Here is a 22770-nt window from a genome sequence, read left to right as displayed (position 1 = left end):
TAGTCAATAATAGCTGCATGAGGAACAAAGGGAAAAGTGATCCCTGTCAAAAGTTCAAATTCAAAAACAAATGCTTTGCCTTCCCCATCCCTAATCTACATTTTTTATATATGATTTTTATGAGAGTAACATACGCACATAGTTTATAGTCAAATAATTCTACATGCTTATTTAAAACAAAAACAAAAATACAAACCCTCCTAATTTCCTCTCGGGTAGCCATTTATAACCCTTTTAGCTGTAACTGTTTGAGTATTTATCTCCATATCACATATGTATTGATTAGAACTTAAGACACTTGGAGCCTTCCCTTCCATCTAACTCTCCCAATATATTTATACGTCATCTTGAATAAATCAATATTCAGAGTTGACATTATGACTGATTACTATTCAAAGCTAAGCCATAGTTTACTTCTTGTACCATGATTTTTTAATTTTTACTTTAAAATAATTTTAGATTTACACAACAGTTGCAAAGATAGTACAGAGTTCCCTATACTCCTTTCCCAACGTCCCCTACTGTTAACAACTTACATCACCATGGTATGTTTCTCACAACCACGAAACCAACATCGATAAAGCCCTATTAACTAACTCTGTAAAGCTTTACACACATGTATCCATACTTTATTTGGATTTCATTAGTTTTTCCCTAATGTCCTTTTTCTCTTCCAGAATCCTATTTGGGATACATTATATTCAGTCATCATGTCTCCTTAGGCTCCATGCTTGGTTTTGATAACCATGACAGTTTTGAGGAGTACTGGTCAGATATTTTGTACTGTCCCTCCATTTGGGTTTGTCTGATGTTTTCCTCATGCTCAGATTGGGATTATTCGTTTGTAGGAAAACCATCACAGAAGTGAAGAGCTTCTTGCTTTTCTGACACTATGCTTGTTTGCGTTTTCTACTATTTTATAGAAATGAAGGTATGCAGTATGGTTCTTTGCCTTTTGGGGTGTTTTTTTTTTTTGGTCTGGCTTCTTTCATTCAGCATAATTATTCTGAGATTCATCGATGTTGCTGCATGCATCAATAGCTCATTCCGTTTTGTTCCACTGGCTATATGTACAACAATTTGTATACATACAAAAAAGGTTGGACAATTAAGTTCGCGAACTTAAGTGTCTGACCTTGATGTACAACACTATGTATTCATTTACCCATTGATGGATATTTGGATTGTTTCCAGTTTGGGCTATTACAAATAAAAATGCTATGAACATTTGAGTACTAAAAGAAAAGAAAGAAGTGAAGCGCTCATCTCATCATGTCACTTCAGGGGTACGTGCTATCCATGTGACACCACTGATGATGCTAACTGACCTCCTAGACATGTCAGTGTTTGTTAAGTTACTTTCTTCCTTTCTCCTTCCCATATGCACCTCTTTGGAAGTGAGTCACTAAATGCAACCCACACTCAAGTTCAGGGCGGAGGGGACCGTGCTCCACCTCCTGGAGGGGGTGGTTTCTATGTAAAGTCCGATACCCCTCTAAGGAAGATTTCTTTCTTCTCTCCGATTTATTTATTTAAATCATTCACTTATATCAATTTGTACTCTTGGACATTTATTTTATAATTTGGACTACAATCCAATGTTACATCATTTATTTTGTTGCTCAACTTGTTCCAGCTTTGGCCACTGGAAACTCTTACAGGTTGGCTCCCTTGTCTACTTGGCATGCCTCCATCCTTTTGATTTTGAGCACTTCCTTACTTTCTAGCACTGTAAGATGTTCCAGGCTTATCTTGCACTTTCCCCGGTCCCAGAATCAAGTATTCTTAGTAGTTTACCAGATCAACTTCATAATTCAGAACTGGCTTTTGATCAAATGTTAAAGTTAGGATAAAATACTGATTAGTTATTATGCTGTTTATTCTCCTTTTCCCCTTCTGATCCATTCTCTGCCGTTCTCTATCCTGCTCTATGCCCTGGAGGCCGACTTCTATGAACTTCATGCCCTAGGCTATCTTGCCTTCTAGTTTGAAGACACCAGCAGGTGGAGAAGACTAAAGTATTTACTAACTCCCTACCCCCCACGCTGTCTCCGCCTGCCAGCAGGGAGTGGCTCTGCTCCTGCAGGGTGGCCCCTCCTGCACAGCCATAGCTTTAGTGGATTCCACCAGCAGCAATACTTCCTAGCTTGCTCACTGTTGCTAGTCTCTGGGTGCTGCTTTGTCATCCCTTACGGGTCCCCTTAACCAAGCTCATACCCCTGTAATGAACGCTTCATCAATCTCTCTTCAATGACTTCTTTGAGTGTGCCACCTGTTTCCTGCTGAGACCCTGACTATTGGAATAATGTTACTAATTACATATAGTATTCCAGAAAAGCTTACTAGGTCTAAGCTCTGCACTGAAAAAGCCTCCTTTCCGCTGGTTTCTAAAACAAAACAGATATGACTATATGCAAGAAACATGCACTATACTTTGAAGTATAACAAAATTATTTAGTGAAAAACAGCTTTTTGTCAACTGCTCATAACACTCACCTTATAATCAGGTCGAATATTTGCAAAATATATAAAAGAATCAACAGCTAGTGCAATTTTCAGTCCGCCTCCTTCCCAAGATAGTGCAGACATCTGCTTTCCAGGAACCTTCAAAGTACCCAGATGCTGTAAAAACAATTACATTTAACCAAAGTATCACAATTAAAGAAAATACATATTACCACCAATCACTTCACAGAAATCAAAACCGATATGAAAATTATTTTGCGAAAGGTGAATACTCATTTCAAAATCATTCCTTAAATTTTTATAATGAAAAACTTATACATGATAGGAGAAATTTACAAACCATAGCCAAAGAATTCAGTATCAAATTTCATCAAATCTAAGATACCAGAGACTTAAACATGCATCTTGAGTCTTATGTACAACTAAGGAAAGAAAAAACATATTACTAATTAAAATAAGGCAACTTTGATGATAAGATACTTCCTAATTTTAGAGTTGCAAAAAATTGTGCTTCTTAGAATCAATGAATTATCGTAATAGTAAACTCGGTCCTTAAGTCTTACCTCTCTTTCATCCACCGAGTCCTATTGCTTTCCGTCTATCGACCCCCCACAACTTCCCCTTCTTGAATGAACTATGGTAATAGCTTCCTAACTGCAATTTTCACCTTTCATCTGTTTCCTCATTCCCACCCCCTACTCCCAAATTCAATCTCTACTCTACTGTCACAATTATCTTTCTGGAACACAAATCCGGTCATATCCTACCCTGCTTTAAAAAACATGTACTACTTTTTAAAACTTAATAAATCCCCACCATCACAACCTTAGCATAGTACACAATGCCTTTTCCCGTCAGAGACAAAATTACACTCTCTGGCTCAGTACCGCACTATCTAGCCGACACACTACAATTCCTGTGCGCTCACTCACGAGGGAACTACTGTGCCTCCACACCTTTGGCCCATACAGTACCCCTTCTGCCTGAAATCCTCCATTCCTTCGCCCCACACTTCCCTATCCTCGCTGATACTTGTCCTCCTGGAGCTCATCCTTCAAAATACAACTTAAATATTATGTCCTGCCTCTCCCCTCCTCCTATGGTTCCGGAGAATTTAGACGGTGAGCTGCTGCTTGAGAGCACTAACCTTATCATATTCACATTTATTTCCCTATGCTTTAATACAGTGCTTGGTAAAGAGGCACTCAATAAATGTCTAGTAAATAAATAAATGTGTCATGCTTTCACATGACTTTGTTCATACACTAACACAGTACATTTCATGGCTAAATTAATAAGTAGATAAATGAATACAAAGGCTTTTTAATGTGCCCATTAAATGTGCCCATAAAAAGAAAACATTTTAATCCATGCTTATTTGACAGAAGAGTATAATCCTGAGAATTTTAATAAATTATATTGGTATCCCTTGTTGTTAAGTAGATATGCTATAAAGTCAAACTTAATGTATTACACTCCATTTGCCAGGGAAACTAAGGGTGGGGGGGAAAGTTTTAACCTGGAGGGTCCACTCTACCTGTTCTGGTACCTGTACGAAACCACAGGGAACAAAGGGACGCTCACAACAGCTCTCTTGGTATTCACAACCCACACTAGGAGGAGAATAAGATCATCTCCTCACTGCACACCAGCCAGGTGGTAGCAACAACAAGGGAAGAAAACGGACTCTGAGTAAGCATTCACTCAGCACCGTGGTAGACAGGCATTTTCTCATTGTTATCTTCTTTAATTTTCACAGCAGAGCCATGAGGTATTACCTTTACTTCAGAAAATAAGTGAACTGAGTCTCAGAGGTTAAATACCTTCTCTAAGTGAAACTACATGGTGGAAATGGAATTCAAAGCCAAAGCCAGGTCAACCTGACTACAAACCCCTTGCTCCGTTACTCCCTCCCATGGCTAAGACCACAGTGCAAAAACCAGAAGACCTTATCCCTCAGAATCGAAAGTGAACTCTTCATTCTGGTTTTCCTTAAGTTTAAACCTTTTGATACCTTTGTTCCAAGTTATCTTCCCTATCTTAATAACATAGGTCCAAAAATAAATCCCCCATATAGTCACCAGATACTTTCAATTACAACTATACCAGAAACCTCTCACAGTTTTCAATTTAACACGTATCACATTGTTTTGCAAGATAAAGCAAATAAGGCTTTAGAATCCATGTTTTTCAGTTGGAGAAGGCTGAATTAATGAAAATAAGCAGATAAAACAATATAATGATAAATAAGCCAATGGCTATGAACAAAAAGAATGTAAATTAAGGAGGAAGTTAGAAACACTGAAACAAACATCAGATTTTTAATTATTTAGAAGCTTTGAGAACTATGCTTTTGTTTTTCCTTAGCTTTTACATCTACCAGAAATATTATTAGCTAACAATGTATAGAGAGCATCTACTCTCTAGAGCACTTTCTTCTGGGTAACTTTGAGATATTGATTCAAAAGCGTCACTGACACCATTTCTTACTCTTACAGAAATTTTTAAACCACATTAATATTAAAATATTAAAACAACTGGTGAAGCCTTTTGTGTAGCCAAAAACACATATTTTTGAAATCTATGGTCAACTTATAAAAACCAACAGGACATCCAAAAACGGACTGAATATAGTCTAGAGTTAGAAAAAAAATAGGTAAAACATTATTAAGCTTAGTTACTCATAAGTTCTCATTTTCTAAATTTTTTAAAATTCAAAATATATTAATTCTCCTATTTGTTATTTTCCATTACTCCTTCAAGAAAATTCTTTAAAATTAAACTTATTAATAATACTGAGAAGGATAATATATAGACTTATGAAAACAATGCTTATATTTTAATGTAGTATCTAAGATTAATTATTAAGATAGATTTTCTTAAAATAGTTAAATATTACACAATAAATTAAAAAAAATAGAAGTTTGGGGGAAGGAGAGACAAACACTTATGTTTAATATCTATAATAATAATAAAATTTAATATGTCACATTAAAAATCTAAAATATTAATCACACTAAAAACAACTCTAAAACTATCTGTGAAAATAGGTGCATGTTCAGATCATAAAGAAAATATTCTAAATAACTGTTCCATAGTGATTTCTTATATGAAACGTGTGGTTTTTCTAAATGTACAGATTATAAAATAAATTATATGATAATATACAAGACTTACGAGGATTATTCAAAGACATACATCTGACATTTCATCATTTTTTACTGAAAATGTCCCTTTTAAAAAACGTGACATGTTTATACCCTTTCCTCAATTCTTTTTTCCCATTCCTTACTCACTGCATATTTAAATAAAAAGAAGACAAAATCTTTAAACATTCACCTCGCCAAATGGAGTGTAAAACTGCACAATGTTTATATCTTTATCCTGAGTGACAGCCTTCTGGGAGCCTCCCACAGCTAACACGCTGCCAATGTGGTTCCACTGGATACTTACGACATACATGCCAGTATCAATTAAAACAGGATCTAGTCAAAAAGAAAAAATGAGACAACTTTGGTAAAATAGCTAACCTAGAGAACTTTATTATGTTAAGGACAATTTTAAAGTATTTTTTTAATTCTCCACATTAAAAAAAGAAGAAATATTACATACTTTGGTCATTCTCGTGTCTCATTATCTGGCATCTCCCATTGTCAAAACAAATAGCAAGGCAGGGGCAGTCTGGCTCCACGTAGCCTTCTGTGCCATGGTACCAATGAATTCCAGCAATACTGATGGCTCCAGTGACATTCACCAAACAACTCAGTTTCATTTTCATCTAAATAAAATCACTTAGGTTAATATTCTATATTTTAAAACAGGTCAGTAAGAATATTGTAGAAAGAACACGGGAAGCAAGATTTAAAAATCTGATTTCAAATGCAAGCCCCATCCCTTACTAGTTTAGCAACCCTGGACAAATCACTTGAGTTGCAGTTTTCCCCATTTGCAAAATGAGGATTTCAAAAAAACAAAAAAAATCATAGAGTTTTTAGGAGACCCAAATAAGAGGTATATGAAAGTACTTAGAAAATAGCAAAGTGTCACATAAAAAGTTGACTAGTATCAGTTTCAGTTTTGTTTTTATGCAATGTCCTAACCCTGACTAAAAACAAAACTGCCCATAAGATCAGATATCCATCATAGCTACATCACGCAAAGCCACAGATTTTCTTGGGATTATGCTACCTGAGCCTATTCTATTTTGCCTCTTTTCCAGGACCTGATTTTTGTCCCTTACTGTTGAAGTCTTCCATTCTTTTTATAAGCAACTGGTAGTTGCTTGCTACAAAAATATTCTTGGTATCTCATGTAAACTTTGGCTTCAGGTACCAGACGACACAAAGATTAAACTGCACGTCATCTACTCATTATCCCTCAGCTTCAGTACACTGAAATCTTGTCCTTTCCAGCTACCAGAACATCAGAACTAAAAGCATTAATTGAAGCAACCCAGGCTTTTTTTTAATAAAACAAAATTTTAGACGATTGGAAAAAAACTTGAAGACTTTCTTGATTACACAAAGCATCATAATAAATAAAGGTGTATACATATATCAATAATATATAAAGAATATAAAATTATATAAATAAAACTAATAAATACATGGATATATATACTTACTAAAAAATTCCCTTGATTATCATAAATGTGTATTTCTCCATTTGCCATTCCAAACAGTAAGATTTTACTATCTGCAGACCATGCTACATGCCATAACTGTATACCTTTCAGGTCTTTTCCCCAAATGCGATTCCCTAAAACAAAACACACAACATAATTATTTCATTAAAAGTTCAAGGTTATGATTCTCCACCAACTGCTCTAAAAATCTTTGTTTCACCAAAGAGCTCTCACATTCTTCACAGCATTCATACGTTTATTCACTTTATTTGGTCAATAATTATTTGTTGAGCAACTACTAGGATGTCAAACACCCTAGTAAACATTTGAAATAGCAGTGTTTCCAACTTTCTCCCTTCTCTTCTAAACTCTGACCCAGGATCTCACTTCTAATTAGCAGATGAATTCATCTACTACTTTGGAAAGAAAATAACTTTCCAAAAAAATCCCTCATTTCCACTTTCAAACATTCAGAACATAACTGAATACACATTTATCCTTTCTGCTAATCCCCATCTAAAGCTAATCCCTCCACCTATTCTCTGATCTAATCCCTTCCTAGCTTTGCAAAGATCTCCCTCTGCTGATAATCTACATTTTCTTTCTCTTTAAACTCTTCTTTTCAGGCTCTTTCTTATAAGCATTTAAACATACTCAGATCTATTCCTCTTCAAAACTACCACCTCAAACAAAAGTAAACAAAACAGGGCCGGCCCAATGGCTCAGGCGGTTAGAGTTCCGTGCTCCTAACTCTGAAGGCTGCTGGTTCAATTCCCACATGGGCCAGTGGGCTCTCAACCACAAGCTTGCCAGTTCAATTTCTCGAGTCCCGCAAGGGATGGTGGGCTCCGTCCCCTGCAACTAAGATTGAACACAGCACCTTCAGCTGAGCTGCTGCTGAGCTCCCGGATGGCTCAGTTGGTTGGAGAGCATCCTCTCAACCACAAGGTTGCCAGTTCAATTCCTCGACTCCCGCAAGGGATAGTGGGCAGTGCCCCCTGCAACTAGCAACCGCAACTGGACCTGGAGCTGAGCTGCGCCCTCCACAACTAAAACTGAAAGGACAACAACTTGACTTGGAAAAAAGTCCTGGAAGTACACACTGTTCCCCAATAAAGTCCTGTAAAAAAAAAAGTAAACCAAACAAGAAACAGTTCCTCAACCCTAAATTCCCCTCTAGCTACCACCTATTTCTACCATTACCTATTTCTACCATTCCCTTCCCAGCCCAACTTCTTCAAAGAGTTATCTAGAGTTATCTATACCTGTAGTCTCCACTTCCTCACCTCCCACTCAACCCTCAACCTAACCCAATGTGGCTTCCGCCACTTCAACAAAAACACCTTCGTAGAGGTCACTAATGGCCTGTTGCTAAATCAAGGATACTTTTCTTTTCTTTTCTTTTTTTGACCATCCCTTCCCTTCTTGGTTTCTATGAATCTGTGTATTCCTTTATCTCTAAGACTTCTACTTTTTTGGTACGCTTTATGGAATTCTCTTCTTCTGTCCATTTATTGAATGACACTGGTTCTTACTCCACAGACGGCCTTTAGGTTTTTCATCTATTCCAACGGTTTAAATTGGAATATATCACCTTCCATATACTGGTGATTTCCAAAATTATGGCTTCAGCCTATATATTTCTGAAATGCAGACATATATGCCTAACAATGGTCTAGACCAGGAGTGTCCAAACTTTTTCAACGTTTTTCACCAAAGGCCATATGCTGTAAAATACACAAACAGCCGGGCCACTCACTCAAGGTGAAGTACGTATTGCCTCACCTAGTTTATTTAAGTAAACTAAATATATTTTTGGAATTTGCTGCAGGCCAATTAAAAATGGATTGCGGGCCGCAGTTGGCCCGCGGGCCACAGTTTGGACACCCCTGGTCTAGACGTAGTTACTTAGATGTCCCATGGCATGACAAAGTCAACAAGTCCAAATCTGAAATCTTCCCTCAAAACCAGTCTTTCTCCCTCATCCCTTATTTCAATGAAAGGCACTACCATCCATCCAATTGTCAAAGCTAAAAACTTGGCTCTCACCCTAGATACTTCAGTCCCCTCATCCCAATTCCAATCGACAATAAGGTCCTAACTATTCTACCTTGTAAGTATCTCTAGAATATGTCTACTTACTTCTTCCTCCTCGTCATTACCCTGGTTCAGACTACCATCCACCACCATCGGACACCTGAATTAACGTACTAATTTCCTAATTGGTACACCTGCCCCCTTTCTTTCCTTTCTCCACTCTTCATATTGCAGTCACAGAGATGTTTCTAAAGTAAATCTGGTCACATTGTTCCCACTCATACAATCTTTCATTGGGTTCCCAATGCTGTTCAACTTAAGTCCAAACTCCTTGTATAACTTATAATCTTCATGGTCTGGCCTCTGCTAATCTCTCTCATTTCATCACGTACAACTCTCCCCCCTAGTATTATACTATATTGATTCTCCAAATAGTATTGATTTTCAATACCCCAAATGTGGCTAAGTTCAACCTCTGTGGACCTCCTCAAATGCTATTTCTTAGACATAGCCCATTCTGCACACCAACCTCACTTGTGGCTAATGCCTCAGCATACATATCCCCTCCTCCAGGGTGCCGTCCCTGATTCCTCCAAGTCTGGGTTAAATACATACTTATTCTACATGTTGCTGTGTTTTCCCTGTCTAAACACTTACCACAGGCATTGTAATAATGCTTGACTGCTTACCCATTTCTCCTGGTCTAGAGCGGGAATATTTTTTTATTGTACCTAGTGCCTAAAACTACAGCTGTGATTTTGTAGACTCTCAGAAACATCTGTGGAATACACAGAGTTACACACACACACACACTCACAAAAATGAACATGACTTAAAAATACATTTTTTCTCTATAGACAGTTTCATACTAAAACAAAGGCACAGACTTTCAGAAGTCCAGTGTTACCTACAAACAAGAATTTGAAAGACATAGGTTTTAAGACTATAAAACACAACTAACAATAACATGTTCAGCTCTTTTAAAAAAATAACCAGATGAGCATTTTGCAATATATAGAAATATCGAATCATTATGTTGTACACCAGAAATTAATGTCCTATGTCAAATACACCTCAACTTAAAAAAATAACCAGACATTATTATATCTCTATATACTTTTTGAAACAAAAATCTACATATTTATAATACAATATAACGAGTGTAAAGATAAATTGTATAGTAATTAGGCAGACATCCTTAAAATTATCCTGAAAAATTAATTCACTTTTTTCAGTGCCATTGTAAGAAACAGGTTTTTATATTTGAATAGATTTAGAAATAAATGATTCTTGAATGTCACCAAATTATATATCAACTGTTTTCTTTTTACTTTGCTGTCAGAATGCTAGCATTTGATAATTAATTTAAACCTGTAATCATAAAAATGTCAGCTAAGTCTTGATCTTAGTTCTGTGTGCAACAGGCATTACCATCCACTGAACCAACAATCACAGCCCCGTCTTCATACACAATGCAGATCTTCTGTCCATCAGCATTCCAGCTCATACTTCGAACCACGGATTTATTTCTGTTGTTGATCATTTCCTCATACCAAGAGCCTATTATGACAAATTTAAAAAAAATTACAAGTCAAACTTTCGCATCTATTAAACGGTTCTTAAGAGCTGAAAACATTCCATAAAATACAACGCGGAATAAATAACTGCAAAGTTTTCTACAAAATCAGAGACATCCAACTATAAAACCTTCACATCCAGCACAAACAAATTTAAAAATTAACTTAGTCTTTGACTAATAATTCCTTCAGATTATCACAGAAAACATACCAAAAGTCTATCTTTTTTTTTCTTCCTCCCTTTCTTTCTGTCAATTAATAATAAAATTTCATTTGTTTTTGAAGGGCCAAGACAACTGATTTTTCTCAAAGCCTAACTTTTCCCATTTGAACACACTTCAGATAATAACCAAGGGAAAAAAAACAATAGCCACAATAACTTTAAATGTATGCATAAATCCCCCAATGATTAATTATAAGCAAATTAAATACAAGCATATTAGGTAAAAAGTCTAAACCTGATTGAAAAAAATTTTAAACAGTTCATATCACATTAGTGATACCACATCAGTGTTGCTGAATGACCAAAGAAGTCTTATACACAGGGTCGGCATGAGATGTGACTTCTCAAGGTAAAGCCAAATGTGAGGCAAACTGCAAGGCTATTTTGTTGAGTTTTTGTTTTTCAAAAGGTGTTACTGCATTGTGATGTAGGGAACTCTGGCCTAAAGCGAATAATCGTGTAACCTGAAATTAGTTAGAGCAGGGGATTATCAGTCAGAAGTGAGGCCCAGGAAGACCGACGTTGGGAAAAGACAAAATTTCTCCCAGACTTTCGTACTCTACTCCCTACACTCACATAAACTTTTTAAAAAACAATAAAGATGTGTACTACAGCAGATTTTTTTAACTAAGAATTTTTAAATGGTATACCCTGAACGTCTTCAAAACAATACACATGAACTAAGGTACCCTTTTCATTTAAAGATGAGGGTTACAGGCCTCAGGAAAACATGTATTACGAGTTATTTTTCCCAGAACAGTGATGTACCTAAATTAATCCTTCTCTCGCTCTGTCTTGTGAGCAAAAGGCACAAATTGTGAGCCAGGAGTCAGAGCTGAGATAAAATCTGTATCCATGAAAGAAAAGGAAGCTAACTGACTCAATAAAAGAAATGAATTACTGCCTTTGACTTCTTAATAAATGTGTTTTTACTGTCTTATCACTGACCACACAGAAACTACCTCTTATTGGAAACCTGGAAAATAATATCTCAAGCAGAAACTATTCTGCTAAGAGTCTAAGTTCATTCTGGAGATAACCAACAATCACCTAATTCATTTTGCTAAGTAAGGTCACAGTTCAAAGGAAATAAAGTTAAAGAGATAAATAGGCAGCAATAAATCCAGAAATATCATCCCTACGCAGTCAGGATGAACTGTTGCTGGTTAAAAGGGACCTATTTCAAAGATGTTATTTCCATATCCAAATACTGTAATTCAGACTCCAATTTGTGAAAAATAAAATAAGCTCTCCTACTATATATACCTTTATATAACATCCAAACAATGATAAGCCCATTTTGATCACTGGTAGTCAGCTTCTGATATTGCTCATTCCATGTTACAACTTGAACAGAACCTACAAAAATACAAAACAATTTAGAAAGTACAAAAAGGCTACAATTTCAAAATTTACTATAACACCAACAGCATGTTAAAATCAATTACCATTCCTGTGCAACTAACCAGTTTTTAATATTAGTCAAAAATATTCATAGGACGCAATTGTTGTTATCACTCATTTTCTATAAGAATGCATAATACTATTTTTCATGTTTTTTCCTATTTCATGGCAACAAAGGCACCTGCTATGGTCAGCTACCACAGCTACCATATATCTGATGACAGAAACAAATGTAAGATTTACCCCATTGGCCAGACTCCCAAGGATTACAATGCCCAAAGGACATCACACTAGGTACTTGGTTGTTTGTCATTTTTTTGTTTTTGTTTTTCTTTGGCGGGGAGAAGTATTTGTTGGTGGCTGATATGTCCCCTAATCTCTCTTCCCCCTTTGTTTTCCATTTTATTAGTAACATACTCTGGAGTATATCTTAAATCTCTGAGTTATATAAATAATTGATTTTGTTTTTTAGGATTTTAATCCCTAAATATTTAAGTGTGTATTTCTTAAGAATAAGGACGTTCTCTTTCATAACCACATTACAAATTAGGAAAAATTTAACACTGATGTGATATTATTCTCTAACCAACAGTCCACATACACATTTTATCAATTGTCTAAATAACGTCCTTTAGATACTTGTTTTTCTCATCCCAAGAGCCAATCTAGAATCACAAAGTGCATTCAGTTGTTGTCTCTTTCGTCTACTTTAATCTAGGACCATGGGACAGATATTAAGAATGGATTATATCTGTGCATAGACAGGTAACAGTATTTTCTAATATATAAAATAACAGCTACTTTTTTTCAGATTTTTTGAAGATACATACTCATGTAAAAGTTGTTGAATGACTGTATGCTGTACTGATTATGACTCAAAAATGATTTCTACAAATATTACCATTTTTTAAGTGATAACAATTCAGCATTAAGTAGATGGTTTCTAAGTGTCTAAAGATAATACTATTCAAATACGATTTTAAAAGTTGCACGACTCACCACTATGACCTTCAAGATTTTGGTTCATAGAAAGGTTACTAGGGGCTGCAAGACCCCTCAATTTTGCATCATCTAGAAAAACAAAAAAAGAAACAATATGGCAAATATTTGTAAGTGACAGATTGTAACACTTTGATACGTCTTGCAGTTTTTTGAAAGGAGTTCCTATTCCTGGATGATATTAGAAAGATTTTTTTTTTAAAGTATGCCTCATGATGACCTATTTTTCTCACGGGGGAAACATGGACAATACACACCGCCTTGCAAAGATATTATTCTGGCAAAATAAAGCAAAATGTATAAAAGAACATTGCTTACATAATATATTCAATATTTAGTAATTGTTATTACTATTTATTCCTTCCCAAAAGATCACAAATAGAAATATTTACGACCTATAAATTTAAAACTCTAAAGCACAAGAGGGATCAAAAAGCAAAGACTTTGAAAACTGGTTTTTACTAGATTTGGCAGAGTCTTATATTCATTCATTCATTCAACAGATATTTATTGAGTGCCTACACTGTGCTATTTATTGTGGAAGTTTCTGGATATAAAATGATGAACAAAATAGTGAAGGCCTCTCCTCTCAGAGAGCCTGTAGTTTACTGAGGAGTCAGATATTAAAAACACACTCACATACCCACATAAATGTGTCCGTGTATATGTAAATATAAACTGAAGAAGTAAAGGCATAATAAGAGACAGTAAAAGAGGGGGATTAATTCAGATCGGAGGAAAGAAGAACCAGGGAAGGGTTTCTGAAAAAAAAAAAAAAAAGATATTTAAACTGAGACTGAGGCATAAACTGGAGATAAGCACAGCAGGGTAGGGAAAGGAAGGATGTATTCCAGGTGAGGAAACAGAAAGTGCAAAGGCGCTGGGTAGAAGTGCAGAGACTCTGACAAACTGAAAGAAGGCCCTTGTGGTTGAATTAGAGCAGAATCATACATGATGAGGCAGGAGTGCTAGGCACAGGAAAAATTACGAAATCTTTGTAAGAATTTTAGATTCCTAAAAATTTGTGAGAATGGGAAACATAAAAGTTGATGCTAAAAATTTCTACTTTCACGTAACATGTTTCTTTTAAAAAGTATGAAAAATGTAGTCTCTGCTCAAAAAAACATCAGGAAAAAATAGCTGAGTTCCTTAAAAACCACTGATTCGAGTTATCTAGTTGCTGTCTTGGGCAAGACATGAATACGCGTCTATACCCCCACAATAATGTGTCGAACGATTAAGATAGAATAAATATTGACAAACACATTAGAGTGAACATTATTTAACGTAGGGTTCTTTCACTCATTGAATCTTTTTAAAATTATACTATACACTTAAAGCTTATTGTAGTATTCTAAAAACTTTGATGGAAACATTTTTCTAATAGCACTGAAAATCCATTCTAATGCCTTCAGCAACGGTCACTGTAACCAAGTAAAATTAGTGAGAATTCTAATGGCTTATAGGACCAAATATATTTGAAAATGTGATCAAGTACATTGTTTCATCTTTCCATTTGTTTATATGTCTGAATCGCAGCTCTGCACAGCGGACATGTTTTCTCTGTTAAACCATAAAGCACAGGAACTCTTCACAAAACATATGCTGACAAATGAGAAGAATCAGTTTTTGAAATTCCGCTTTACATGCTGAAAAAATATCCACATCTGAACATTGTCTCCTGCTGGCAGCAACTCTGTAACTTGATCACACATAAGATATTTGCAAAACCCATCTGAAAGTTCTGATTTCCAAAAAAGGCCAAAAGTTTTAAATGAAGAAGATTAAAGCCACCAATATCCCAGACTACAGTGAGTTACCTTACTGGAATCCCCGTGGCCAATAAGGTAACAAACCAAACTGGCACGGGAACGAAAGTCTGGTAATACTGACATAATTCTTTGAAAAGCACATGCCAGTAACCTTTGGATGTAAAAGGCCTGATGAAAGAAGGCACCAATAACATAAGGCCTTTAGAACCAGGCAGCGGAATTTCAGAACGAAATCAGTGATTCCAACAATCCAAAGTTATCTCCCAGAAACTCAAAAGTCCACAGGACTTGAAAAGGTAGAACTGTAATAAAGTGACTGAGAATGAAAGGTATAAGAGAACAGAAGATCCTGCTAAGAATACCAGTAACCAAGCACACTAAATCTTTGCACACCTTTACCTTAGGAAAACCTGACGGATCTTTGTAAACATCAGTCTTTCTTTGCGTTTTGCATGCACAAAAGTTGTTAGCTTTTATTTGCATCCGTAAAAGTTGTTAGCAGCCTAATTACAAGAGAAATTCCTATTATATGCTACACGATAAGTTTGACAAGCAGAATCAAAACATATGGAAGACACTGCAACACTTGAAGAGAGAGTGGAATTCTGAGAAGGAGCTGCTACCAGTTCTCAGTTCTCCAGACTGAGATCACCTGGCTGCCTCGCTTCTCTGTGTGAATGAGTGCAGGTGACTGCGGGCACATCCGCGTGTGTCTACATTTCCAGCACATCTTTTAGGTAGGAAATTGGTCTGGATATGAACACCTCTAGAACGAAGGCAAGAACTTTCTCCTGTCACTCTTGCTGCACAGGCACATTGGAGGCTGAAGCATTCTGCCTGCAGTCCCTGGAGGACTGGCAGATGGCTGCCGTTGGCTTGCATGGTCTTGGAATACATTTTCTCCGATCTAAATGTTTGTTTTAGGGAGATATCTCCCCTCATAACAATGAATGGATGGAGACCTGGGCAGCAGTGGCTGGAAAAGCAAGAGATGCCATCTCAATTCTGGTCAGGGCCACTACCCTCAAACCCCATCACAAACAACTCTGGCCCAGGCCAGCAGCCCTTCAGACTTTTGCCAGGGAAATGACATGATCTGGTTCCTTTAAAAAAAAAAAAGAAAGAAAAGAAAAGATCACTCTGGCTGGTGTGTGAAGAACAGACTAGAAAGAGACAAGAGACAATGGAGGGAGGGAAACTGATTCTCATCAGCAGTCCAGGTGAGGAATGACAGTGGCTGACGCTAGAGAAGTCGCAGGGAAGACAGAAAGGATGGATTCAGATACACTTTGGAGATAGAAGCAATAGGGATGTTGATGAAGGTGGCGTTAAGGAGGGAGGGAGAAGGGGCTTCTAGCTTGAGCAAATGGGTAAAATTAAGATACATACTGAAATGAAGAGAAGTGAAAGATTTGGGAGAAGATCAAGAGTTCAGTTTTAAACACAGTAAGTACGAGATGCCTATGAAAGATTCTAGTGGAGATGTCTACGTCTGAAAATCAGGACCATGCTGGAGAGATACATTTAGGAATCATTACCCCATAGGTGGCCTTTAAAGCCATGGGAATGAAAGAATTAGTTTAGAGAGCATGTAAAATGGAGAGAGTCCAGAGCCAAGTTCTCAGGAATTCCAACAGTTAGAAGAGAAGGAAAATCTAGTAAAGAGGCTGAGATCTTACCAGAGAGGAAAGGGGAGAAAGCAATATGTATAAATACAACAATGATTGAAAACATTTACATTCTCATCTTGTCTTGACAAATAATGGTTCAAGGAAGAAGCAATGCTGATAAGAACCCAAGAAAGCTATCCATTAAATTTGGAACATAAAAGTCACTGGTGAGGGAGAGGAAGGACAGAGAAAATAGAGTCAAGAAGGTAAATAGTAATGAGGTCCCTGAGAAGGTGAGAGGAGATGGGCTCCAGCAAAACTTATGTAAGTTGCCCTATGGGAGAAGAATTACCCACCTTCCCTTCTTAACCTGATGTAACCAGATGGGGGAAATGCTGTTCTAGTTCCTTTCCTTCTAAAGCAAGGGAGTGGACACGGGAATGCTGCCAGTGGGAATCAAAGTAGTGCAAACTTTCGAGAATGTAAGTTGGCTAAACTATTCAGGACCTTTATAAATATGCATGACCTTTGATCTAGTGAATTGTATTCCTAGCAATTTATCCTAGAAAGTAATCAAAGGTTCATGCAAAGATTTAGACACAAAGATATTGCTGTTTTAATAGTAAAAATGTGGAACCATCTAAATGTCCAACATTATATCTGGTTAAGTAAATTATTATATACCAATATAATGGAATACTAAACACCCATTAAACATGACGCTGTAAAAGACGTTTTATTGATGTAGAGGGTTGTTGTACGGATTGATGAGTGCTCATCACTTAACTACCCTGTAGATAAGCTCCACAACAGCATTTACAATGTCACCTCTTTACCACAGCACAGTGCTTGTCATGTAGAAGGCACATGGCAACTGGTGGTTGTTCCTGGAGGGATGTGCTACAGGACAACTATTGTTATTAACTACAATACACCGATCTTGCTAGAATTTTCCGGCCATATTTCTCATATTTATCTCTTTCAACGTGACTTACACTCATTATGAAGTTCCCAAACAAATAATTTACTCCATTTTCCACTTCTGTCAAGAATTTATTGTTCTATCTTGCTCGCTAAAAGTGCGGAACAGGAAAAGAACTATTTTTTTTTTCTTGAAAAGCCTTCATTTTTAAACATAATGAATGCATTTCTTAACATAACTAAACTTTGCTACATATTTTAAGGAAAATAAAAGCGTATATATAAATACAGTAATACATACGTACATATACATATACTTTTGAGAAACATAACAAAGAAAAATTATTTTCTTTTAAGATAGTTAAGAAGAGAGATTAAATTATTAAACATCAGAAGCCAAACTCTAATTGGTACATAAGTATCTACCTTCCAAATCTGTCTTTTACTTCATATAATTAATCTAGCACATCAAAACAACTATTCTCTGTTCGCTTAGGCTGTTCATGAGCCCTTGTGCACTTGTTAAAAACAAGGGCTTGAAAGTGAGACAATTCGTTTCGAATCCCAGCTCTGTCTGGGATTTTATTGGCTGTGTGACCTTGGACAAGTTATTAACTGATCGGCACCTCAATATTCTTATCTAGAATACCTACCTCTCAAGATTATTGTGAAGTCAAATGAAACAGCAAAGGTTAAACATCCCGTGCTTAGAAAGTAATCAATGAATACTTATAAATACACGTTCAAAGCTGTAAAGCAGTGTTACTCAAAGTGGGGACTGAGAACCAGCATTATGAGTATCACTAGAAATGCATATTCTCAGATCCCACCTGGGGCTGAAGCCCAGAAATCCATTTTAACAACATCAGCAGATGTCTCTTATGCCTGATAAAGTTTAAGAAGCAACGTAATTTAGTTCAATCCCTCATTTTACAAACGAGTGAACTAAAGCCCAAAGATAGTCAGCAACTTGCTGAAAGTCATTCAGTAGTCTTATGGCAGAGCTGAGATTCCAACTCCAATCTCCTTATCTGATCTCCAATTTGAATTGGGGATTGTCTAGATTTCCAATCTAGAACACTAGGGATGCTAAACACCTATGAAACTGTTTGCTATGATATCAGAGAACTAGAAAAAGAGGAATCAAGCTGTAAATACAAGAGACTTAATAATAAAAATGGTTTTTTAATCCCATTTTCTATTCTTGGGAACGTGGTACATAATCAACATATCTGACAAACAGAAAGGAGAACACAGGTCTGTAAAGAATCTGCCAAAATGTACGATTCCGTGACCTCACTGAAATACTGACTCACCACATTTTTATTAGACTCCTAATAATATAGCCCAATAAATAGACATAGCACAGACAACAGTGACAGTTTTCATTCTTCATTCCTTTTCATTTTCCGTTAAGAACTTCAGCAAAAGCCATCTGACGTTTATTTTCAATATTCTCTGAACTTTATTGCAAAACTACTCTAGTAAAACACCACCAAGTGTTCGGGTTTGGGGGGGGGGGGAGATGCTTTTAAAAAATTAAAATTGCATACTGACAATAACACGAGCAACTCTCAGACAAATGAGCCCATGTTCCATCAAGTTCAGACATTTGGGCTTGCACGTACTTACCTGTCTGGGTCTCTAATTTCAAAACTTTCAGTAATCCATCTTCCCCACCACAGGCTATGAACCCTTGGTCCTTGTTCCAAGATACACATTTCAGGTTGACGTTGTTGGGAATGGCGATCTGAAAAAGCAACCACAGCCACTGTCACAGTATTTCCCGAAGGAGCTGGGAGGTGCGAGTCTGCAGGGGAGGAAGGCTGAAGAAAATGCCCCCACCACGAAACTCGGTCGGCCTTGCAGAAGTGTGAACTGTTACGGAAATGGACCCCGTCCCACTGAACTGCGCGGGGCCCCGACCGTTCGGAAGAGAAACAGGTGCACACGAGACGAGGGCAGGGACGGCGGGGCAGCCCCACGGGGGAGTCGCCTGATGGGTTTGTAAAAGGGACGAGGGGGACACGGAGATGGAATCCAGGCCATCAGTCCAAATTCCCTTTCCACCCACGACACGTAGGACACCCCTGGGTGAGTATTTTTCTCGCGCTCGGCGGCCCGGGATGGTGCAAAGGCTGTGAGTCACGTGGGTCCTCACCGCGTGTTGGAAGGATGGGGAAGCACGCAGTGGTGAGCCCGCTGGCGCCGCAGCAGGACCCAGCCAGGGGCGGGGGTGGGACAGACTGGGACGGGGTCGCGCGAGAGGGCCGTGGGCTCCGCCGAGGACACGCTGGGACCCGGGCAAGGATGCCGGACGTCCGGCAGGAAGGTTGCGGAGGGACTGCGAAACCGCCCTCGGGACGCCGGGCTTCGCAGGCGGGGTTGGGTCACTCCCGCAAGCGGCGCGAATGACGGAGCAGAGAGGGAGCCCCCTGGAAAACTCACTTTCTTGCTCAGGTAAAAGAACATCCTGGGAGCCCGGAGACGACGACCCCCGCCGTCTAGGCCCGCCGGTGGAAACTCGTTCTAAGTCGCCGATCGCCGGTACCAGCGGTTCTTTAAAGCTCCCGTCGCCCTGGCAACGGCCGCCGCCCAGTTGCATCCGGGGCGCCGTGAGACACTTCCGGTGTCGACCGCGCCTCGGCCGACGGGCGTCGTGCGCCTGCGCGGACGGCGGCGCTCCTGTGTCGCCCGGTGGATGCTGCAGCTAGCCCCGGTCTGTGTTTCGGGGATTTTCTGCTCTGGCTTGGGCCCGGGTCGCGGACCTTCAGCGCCTCGGATGCCCTCGGTCCCAGCGGGCTAGGAGCACTCGCCACACCTTGGATGGTCGCGGTGAAACACGCACGAGGTGTCAGAATCAATTTAGGAGGAAAGGCGCTCCTTCAAATGAGGTCACAATGATTGGGTATTTTGCAATCCCCAAAGTCCCAACATTGTTGAAAGGGAAAAAAGTCATTAACTGCATTGGGTAGGCTGGCGCCTTCGGGCAAATGAAAATGCAAACGTGCGTTTTCAGAGTTTGCAAACCTACCCTTAACGCCTTTGGGTGTTGGAGAACCCCCTGGAGCACTTGGGGAGTAAGAGTTTGTGTTTATTCTGTTTGTTTTAGAAATTTTTAACAGCTTATTTAAGCTGTTACTGCAGCCCAAGGGTCCTTATAAAAAGAATATATGAGCTTTGGGCCATCACAGCATATAATTGCCATTGGGGCATGCATAGCTTTCCATTTTTAAGTAATTGAGGTGTTTGTTATTTTCTCGCCTGGAGTTAACTGTTCTATATTCTCCTCTACCTTATTTCTTCCTTCAATTCTCCTTTGTCCTCTTTGAATCCCTGGAGAGTTAGAACGCGCCACAATTTCAGGTAGAGGGCACAAACTCCCGTGAAATTATATCTCACCCATTTTTTATTGATCGCTGGTTTTCCCTTTTACCATATTCTGTGACTACCACTGTTGATTTGTATAATCTAGTATGTACTTTATGCACACATGGTGTAGTAACTAATTCCCCCACCTGGCCTTTTCCCATCTCAGGCAAATAACGTTCCAATCTTTGACCTGAGTCTATTGCCTCCCCCAGAACACTCAAAAATTAACAATGGTCCTTTTCTATCAAATCTAAACCCCAGCTAAAATCAGATCTTCCTTCAGTCTTAAAATGTGTTTACCATGGTGCCCCCACTCGAAGAATGCCAGTATGCTTTCTGCAACCCCCATTCCTCTCTGCTTCCAAAGCCATTTTATATATCCTATGATGTTCCTACCCTATTGGCCAATTGTGCCTAGCCAAACACCGCACCAGTCATGTCCCCCTAAGAAATTCTTTCCAAACTTAATCCCCATCCCATTCAGATAATATATGTATTTGTTTTTAAATGTATGTGTATCTTTTTTCAGCACCAAACTAAATTTCTAAGGTATGTTGACACCTACTCACAGGATCCTTATACTGGATTCTTGAAGCAAATGAGTATTATCTAAGACAGGATTCCAACCAACTGGTCAAGTTTAAGACATGATTAATTGATGCTAGTTACTAATGGTCACACTCTTAAAAAATCACCTCTAAATACCTTTCTCCCTAGTTCTTGCATATGAGATCTCATTTATTCCTTCTATCACACCATCGTTCTGTGATATATTATTAATAATATATATTATTGGTTCTGTGCTCAAATAAATTTGGGAAATAGTACTGCTGTGTCATGTCCTTTCAACATTGTTGAGAAATGACAATATATGTTTCATACAATATACCCTGCCTTTGATGGATTTAGTTTTCATTTCTTCCCCTTAGAGTTTATATTTTAGATTTTTGGCTGTTTCTGGGTTTACATCTGTAGGTTACATTTGCTTTTCAGGCATGTACGTACTCTCATCATTTTATCTAAATTTAGATAATTTTGTTTTATTCCCTCTCCCACAACTTTCTTGATTAAAGCCTTTCTGTTTAACCTGAACTTACATTTTTTAACTTTAAAAGCATGAGAAGAAATTATAGAACAACATTGTGTTCTTTGACAAGAAACTGTTATATTTTTAACCAATTGTTAATTCAGTTTAAGGAAATATGTTAAAAGACAAAATTGGTATAATAAGTCACCAAAAAAAAGCATGACAATAATATATGAAGATACTTTTTTATTATACTAAAGACAATACAAACAAAAAAAATTGAGTAGTACACAATTTAAAGGATTGTTTTCTTCTAAAAGTTATGAGCTTTAAAGCTGAAAAAAATTGTAAGTATCAAATATGTAAGTAAAAAGTTAGGCTTATCACATTTAAAAAGATAACATTAAGTTTTCTTACTTGTTACAGCAATATTTATAAATATATAATTTCATTGACTGGACCCTAAAGTAAATTTAGGATTTTTTGTCTTTGGTAAGAAGTTATAACACTCTTAATTCATAACTAAAGGCTTTAGTTGTGTATCCTTTCTAACATCAGAATGAATTAAAAATGGCATGTAATAGTCACTCGATCTGTATTAAGTAGTTGTAGATATATGTATATCATCCTCTGATCACAGCTTCAATAATTAGCAAAAAATGATCAAAAAACAAAAAGTATTAAAGAAACAGTTCTAAATCCTCTTCATCTCAATTTAATTAAAATTACTTTTATGTG

At 37.6% G+C, this 22770-nt stretch overlaps 2 protein-coding genes across 3 annotated transcripts in view; one reads left to right on the top strand and one right to left on the bottom strand.

The window, feature by feature from the left end:
* The window catches only part of WDR35 (WD repeat domain 35), a 55608-nt gene extending 35358 nt beyond the window's left edge, over nt 1-20250 (bottom strand). The window contains exons 1-9 of one of the 2 annotated variants that reach the window (XM_081069722.1): nt 20082-20250; nt 19266-19383; nt 13331-13402; nt 12194-12286; nt 10559-10687; nt 7091-7224; nt 6079-6244; nt 5806-5951; nt 2497-2622 (exon numbers count right to left, since the gene is read on the bottom strand). In XM_081069722.1, coding sequence (XP_080925848.1) covers nt 2497-2622; nt 5806-5951; nt 6079-6244; nt 7091-7224; nt 10559-10687; nt 12194-12286; nt 13331-13402; nt 19266-19383; nt 20082-20105 — 1008 coding nt within the window. In that variant the 5' untranslated portion in view covers nt 20106-20250. The remainder of the gene's footprint in view (nt 1-2496; nt 2623-5805; nt 5952-6078; nt 6245-7090; nt 7225-10558; nt 10688-12193; nt 12287-13330; nt 13403-19265; nt 19384-20081) is intronic. The other variant, XM_081069721.1, reaches the window with a different exon arrangement.
* LOC308506351 (uncharacterized protein) lies at nt 19544-22691 on the top strand. The gene is made up of 2 exons (XM_081069725.1): nt 19544-19727; nt 20094-22691. Exons 1-2 carry the CDS (start codon nt 19667-19669, stop codon nt 20345-20347), a joined length of 315 nt encoding a protein of 104 aa, XP_080925851.1. The 5' UTR covers nt 19544-19666; the 3' UTR covers nt 20348-22691.
* The last annotated feature ends 79 nt before the right edge of the window (nt 22692-22770 follow it).

This window comes from Rhinolophus hipposideros (genome assembly GCF_964194185.1).
Source record: "Rhinolophus hipposideros genome assembly, chromosome: 12".
NCBI classification, from domain to species: Eukaryota; Metazoa; Chordata; class Mammalia; order Chiroptera; family Rhinolophidae; genus Rhinolophus; species Rhinolophus hipposideros.
This window is presented reverse-complemented; position numbering and strand designations above follow the sequence as displayed.

Bases quoted from the DNA above. Each gene is read 5' to 3' on its own strand.
- LOC308506351 (XM_081069725.1), top strand. From the start codon at position 19,667: ATGGAATCCAGGCCATCAGTCCAAATTCCCTTTCCACCCACGACACGT. The intron at 19,728-20,093 runs GTGAGTATTTTT...TTTCTTGCTCAG, and splicing joins GACACGTAGGACACCCCTGG to GTAAAAGAACATCCTGGGAG.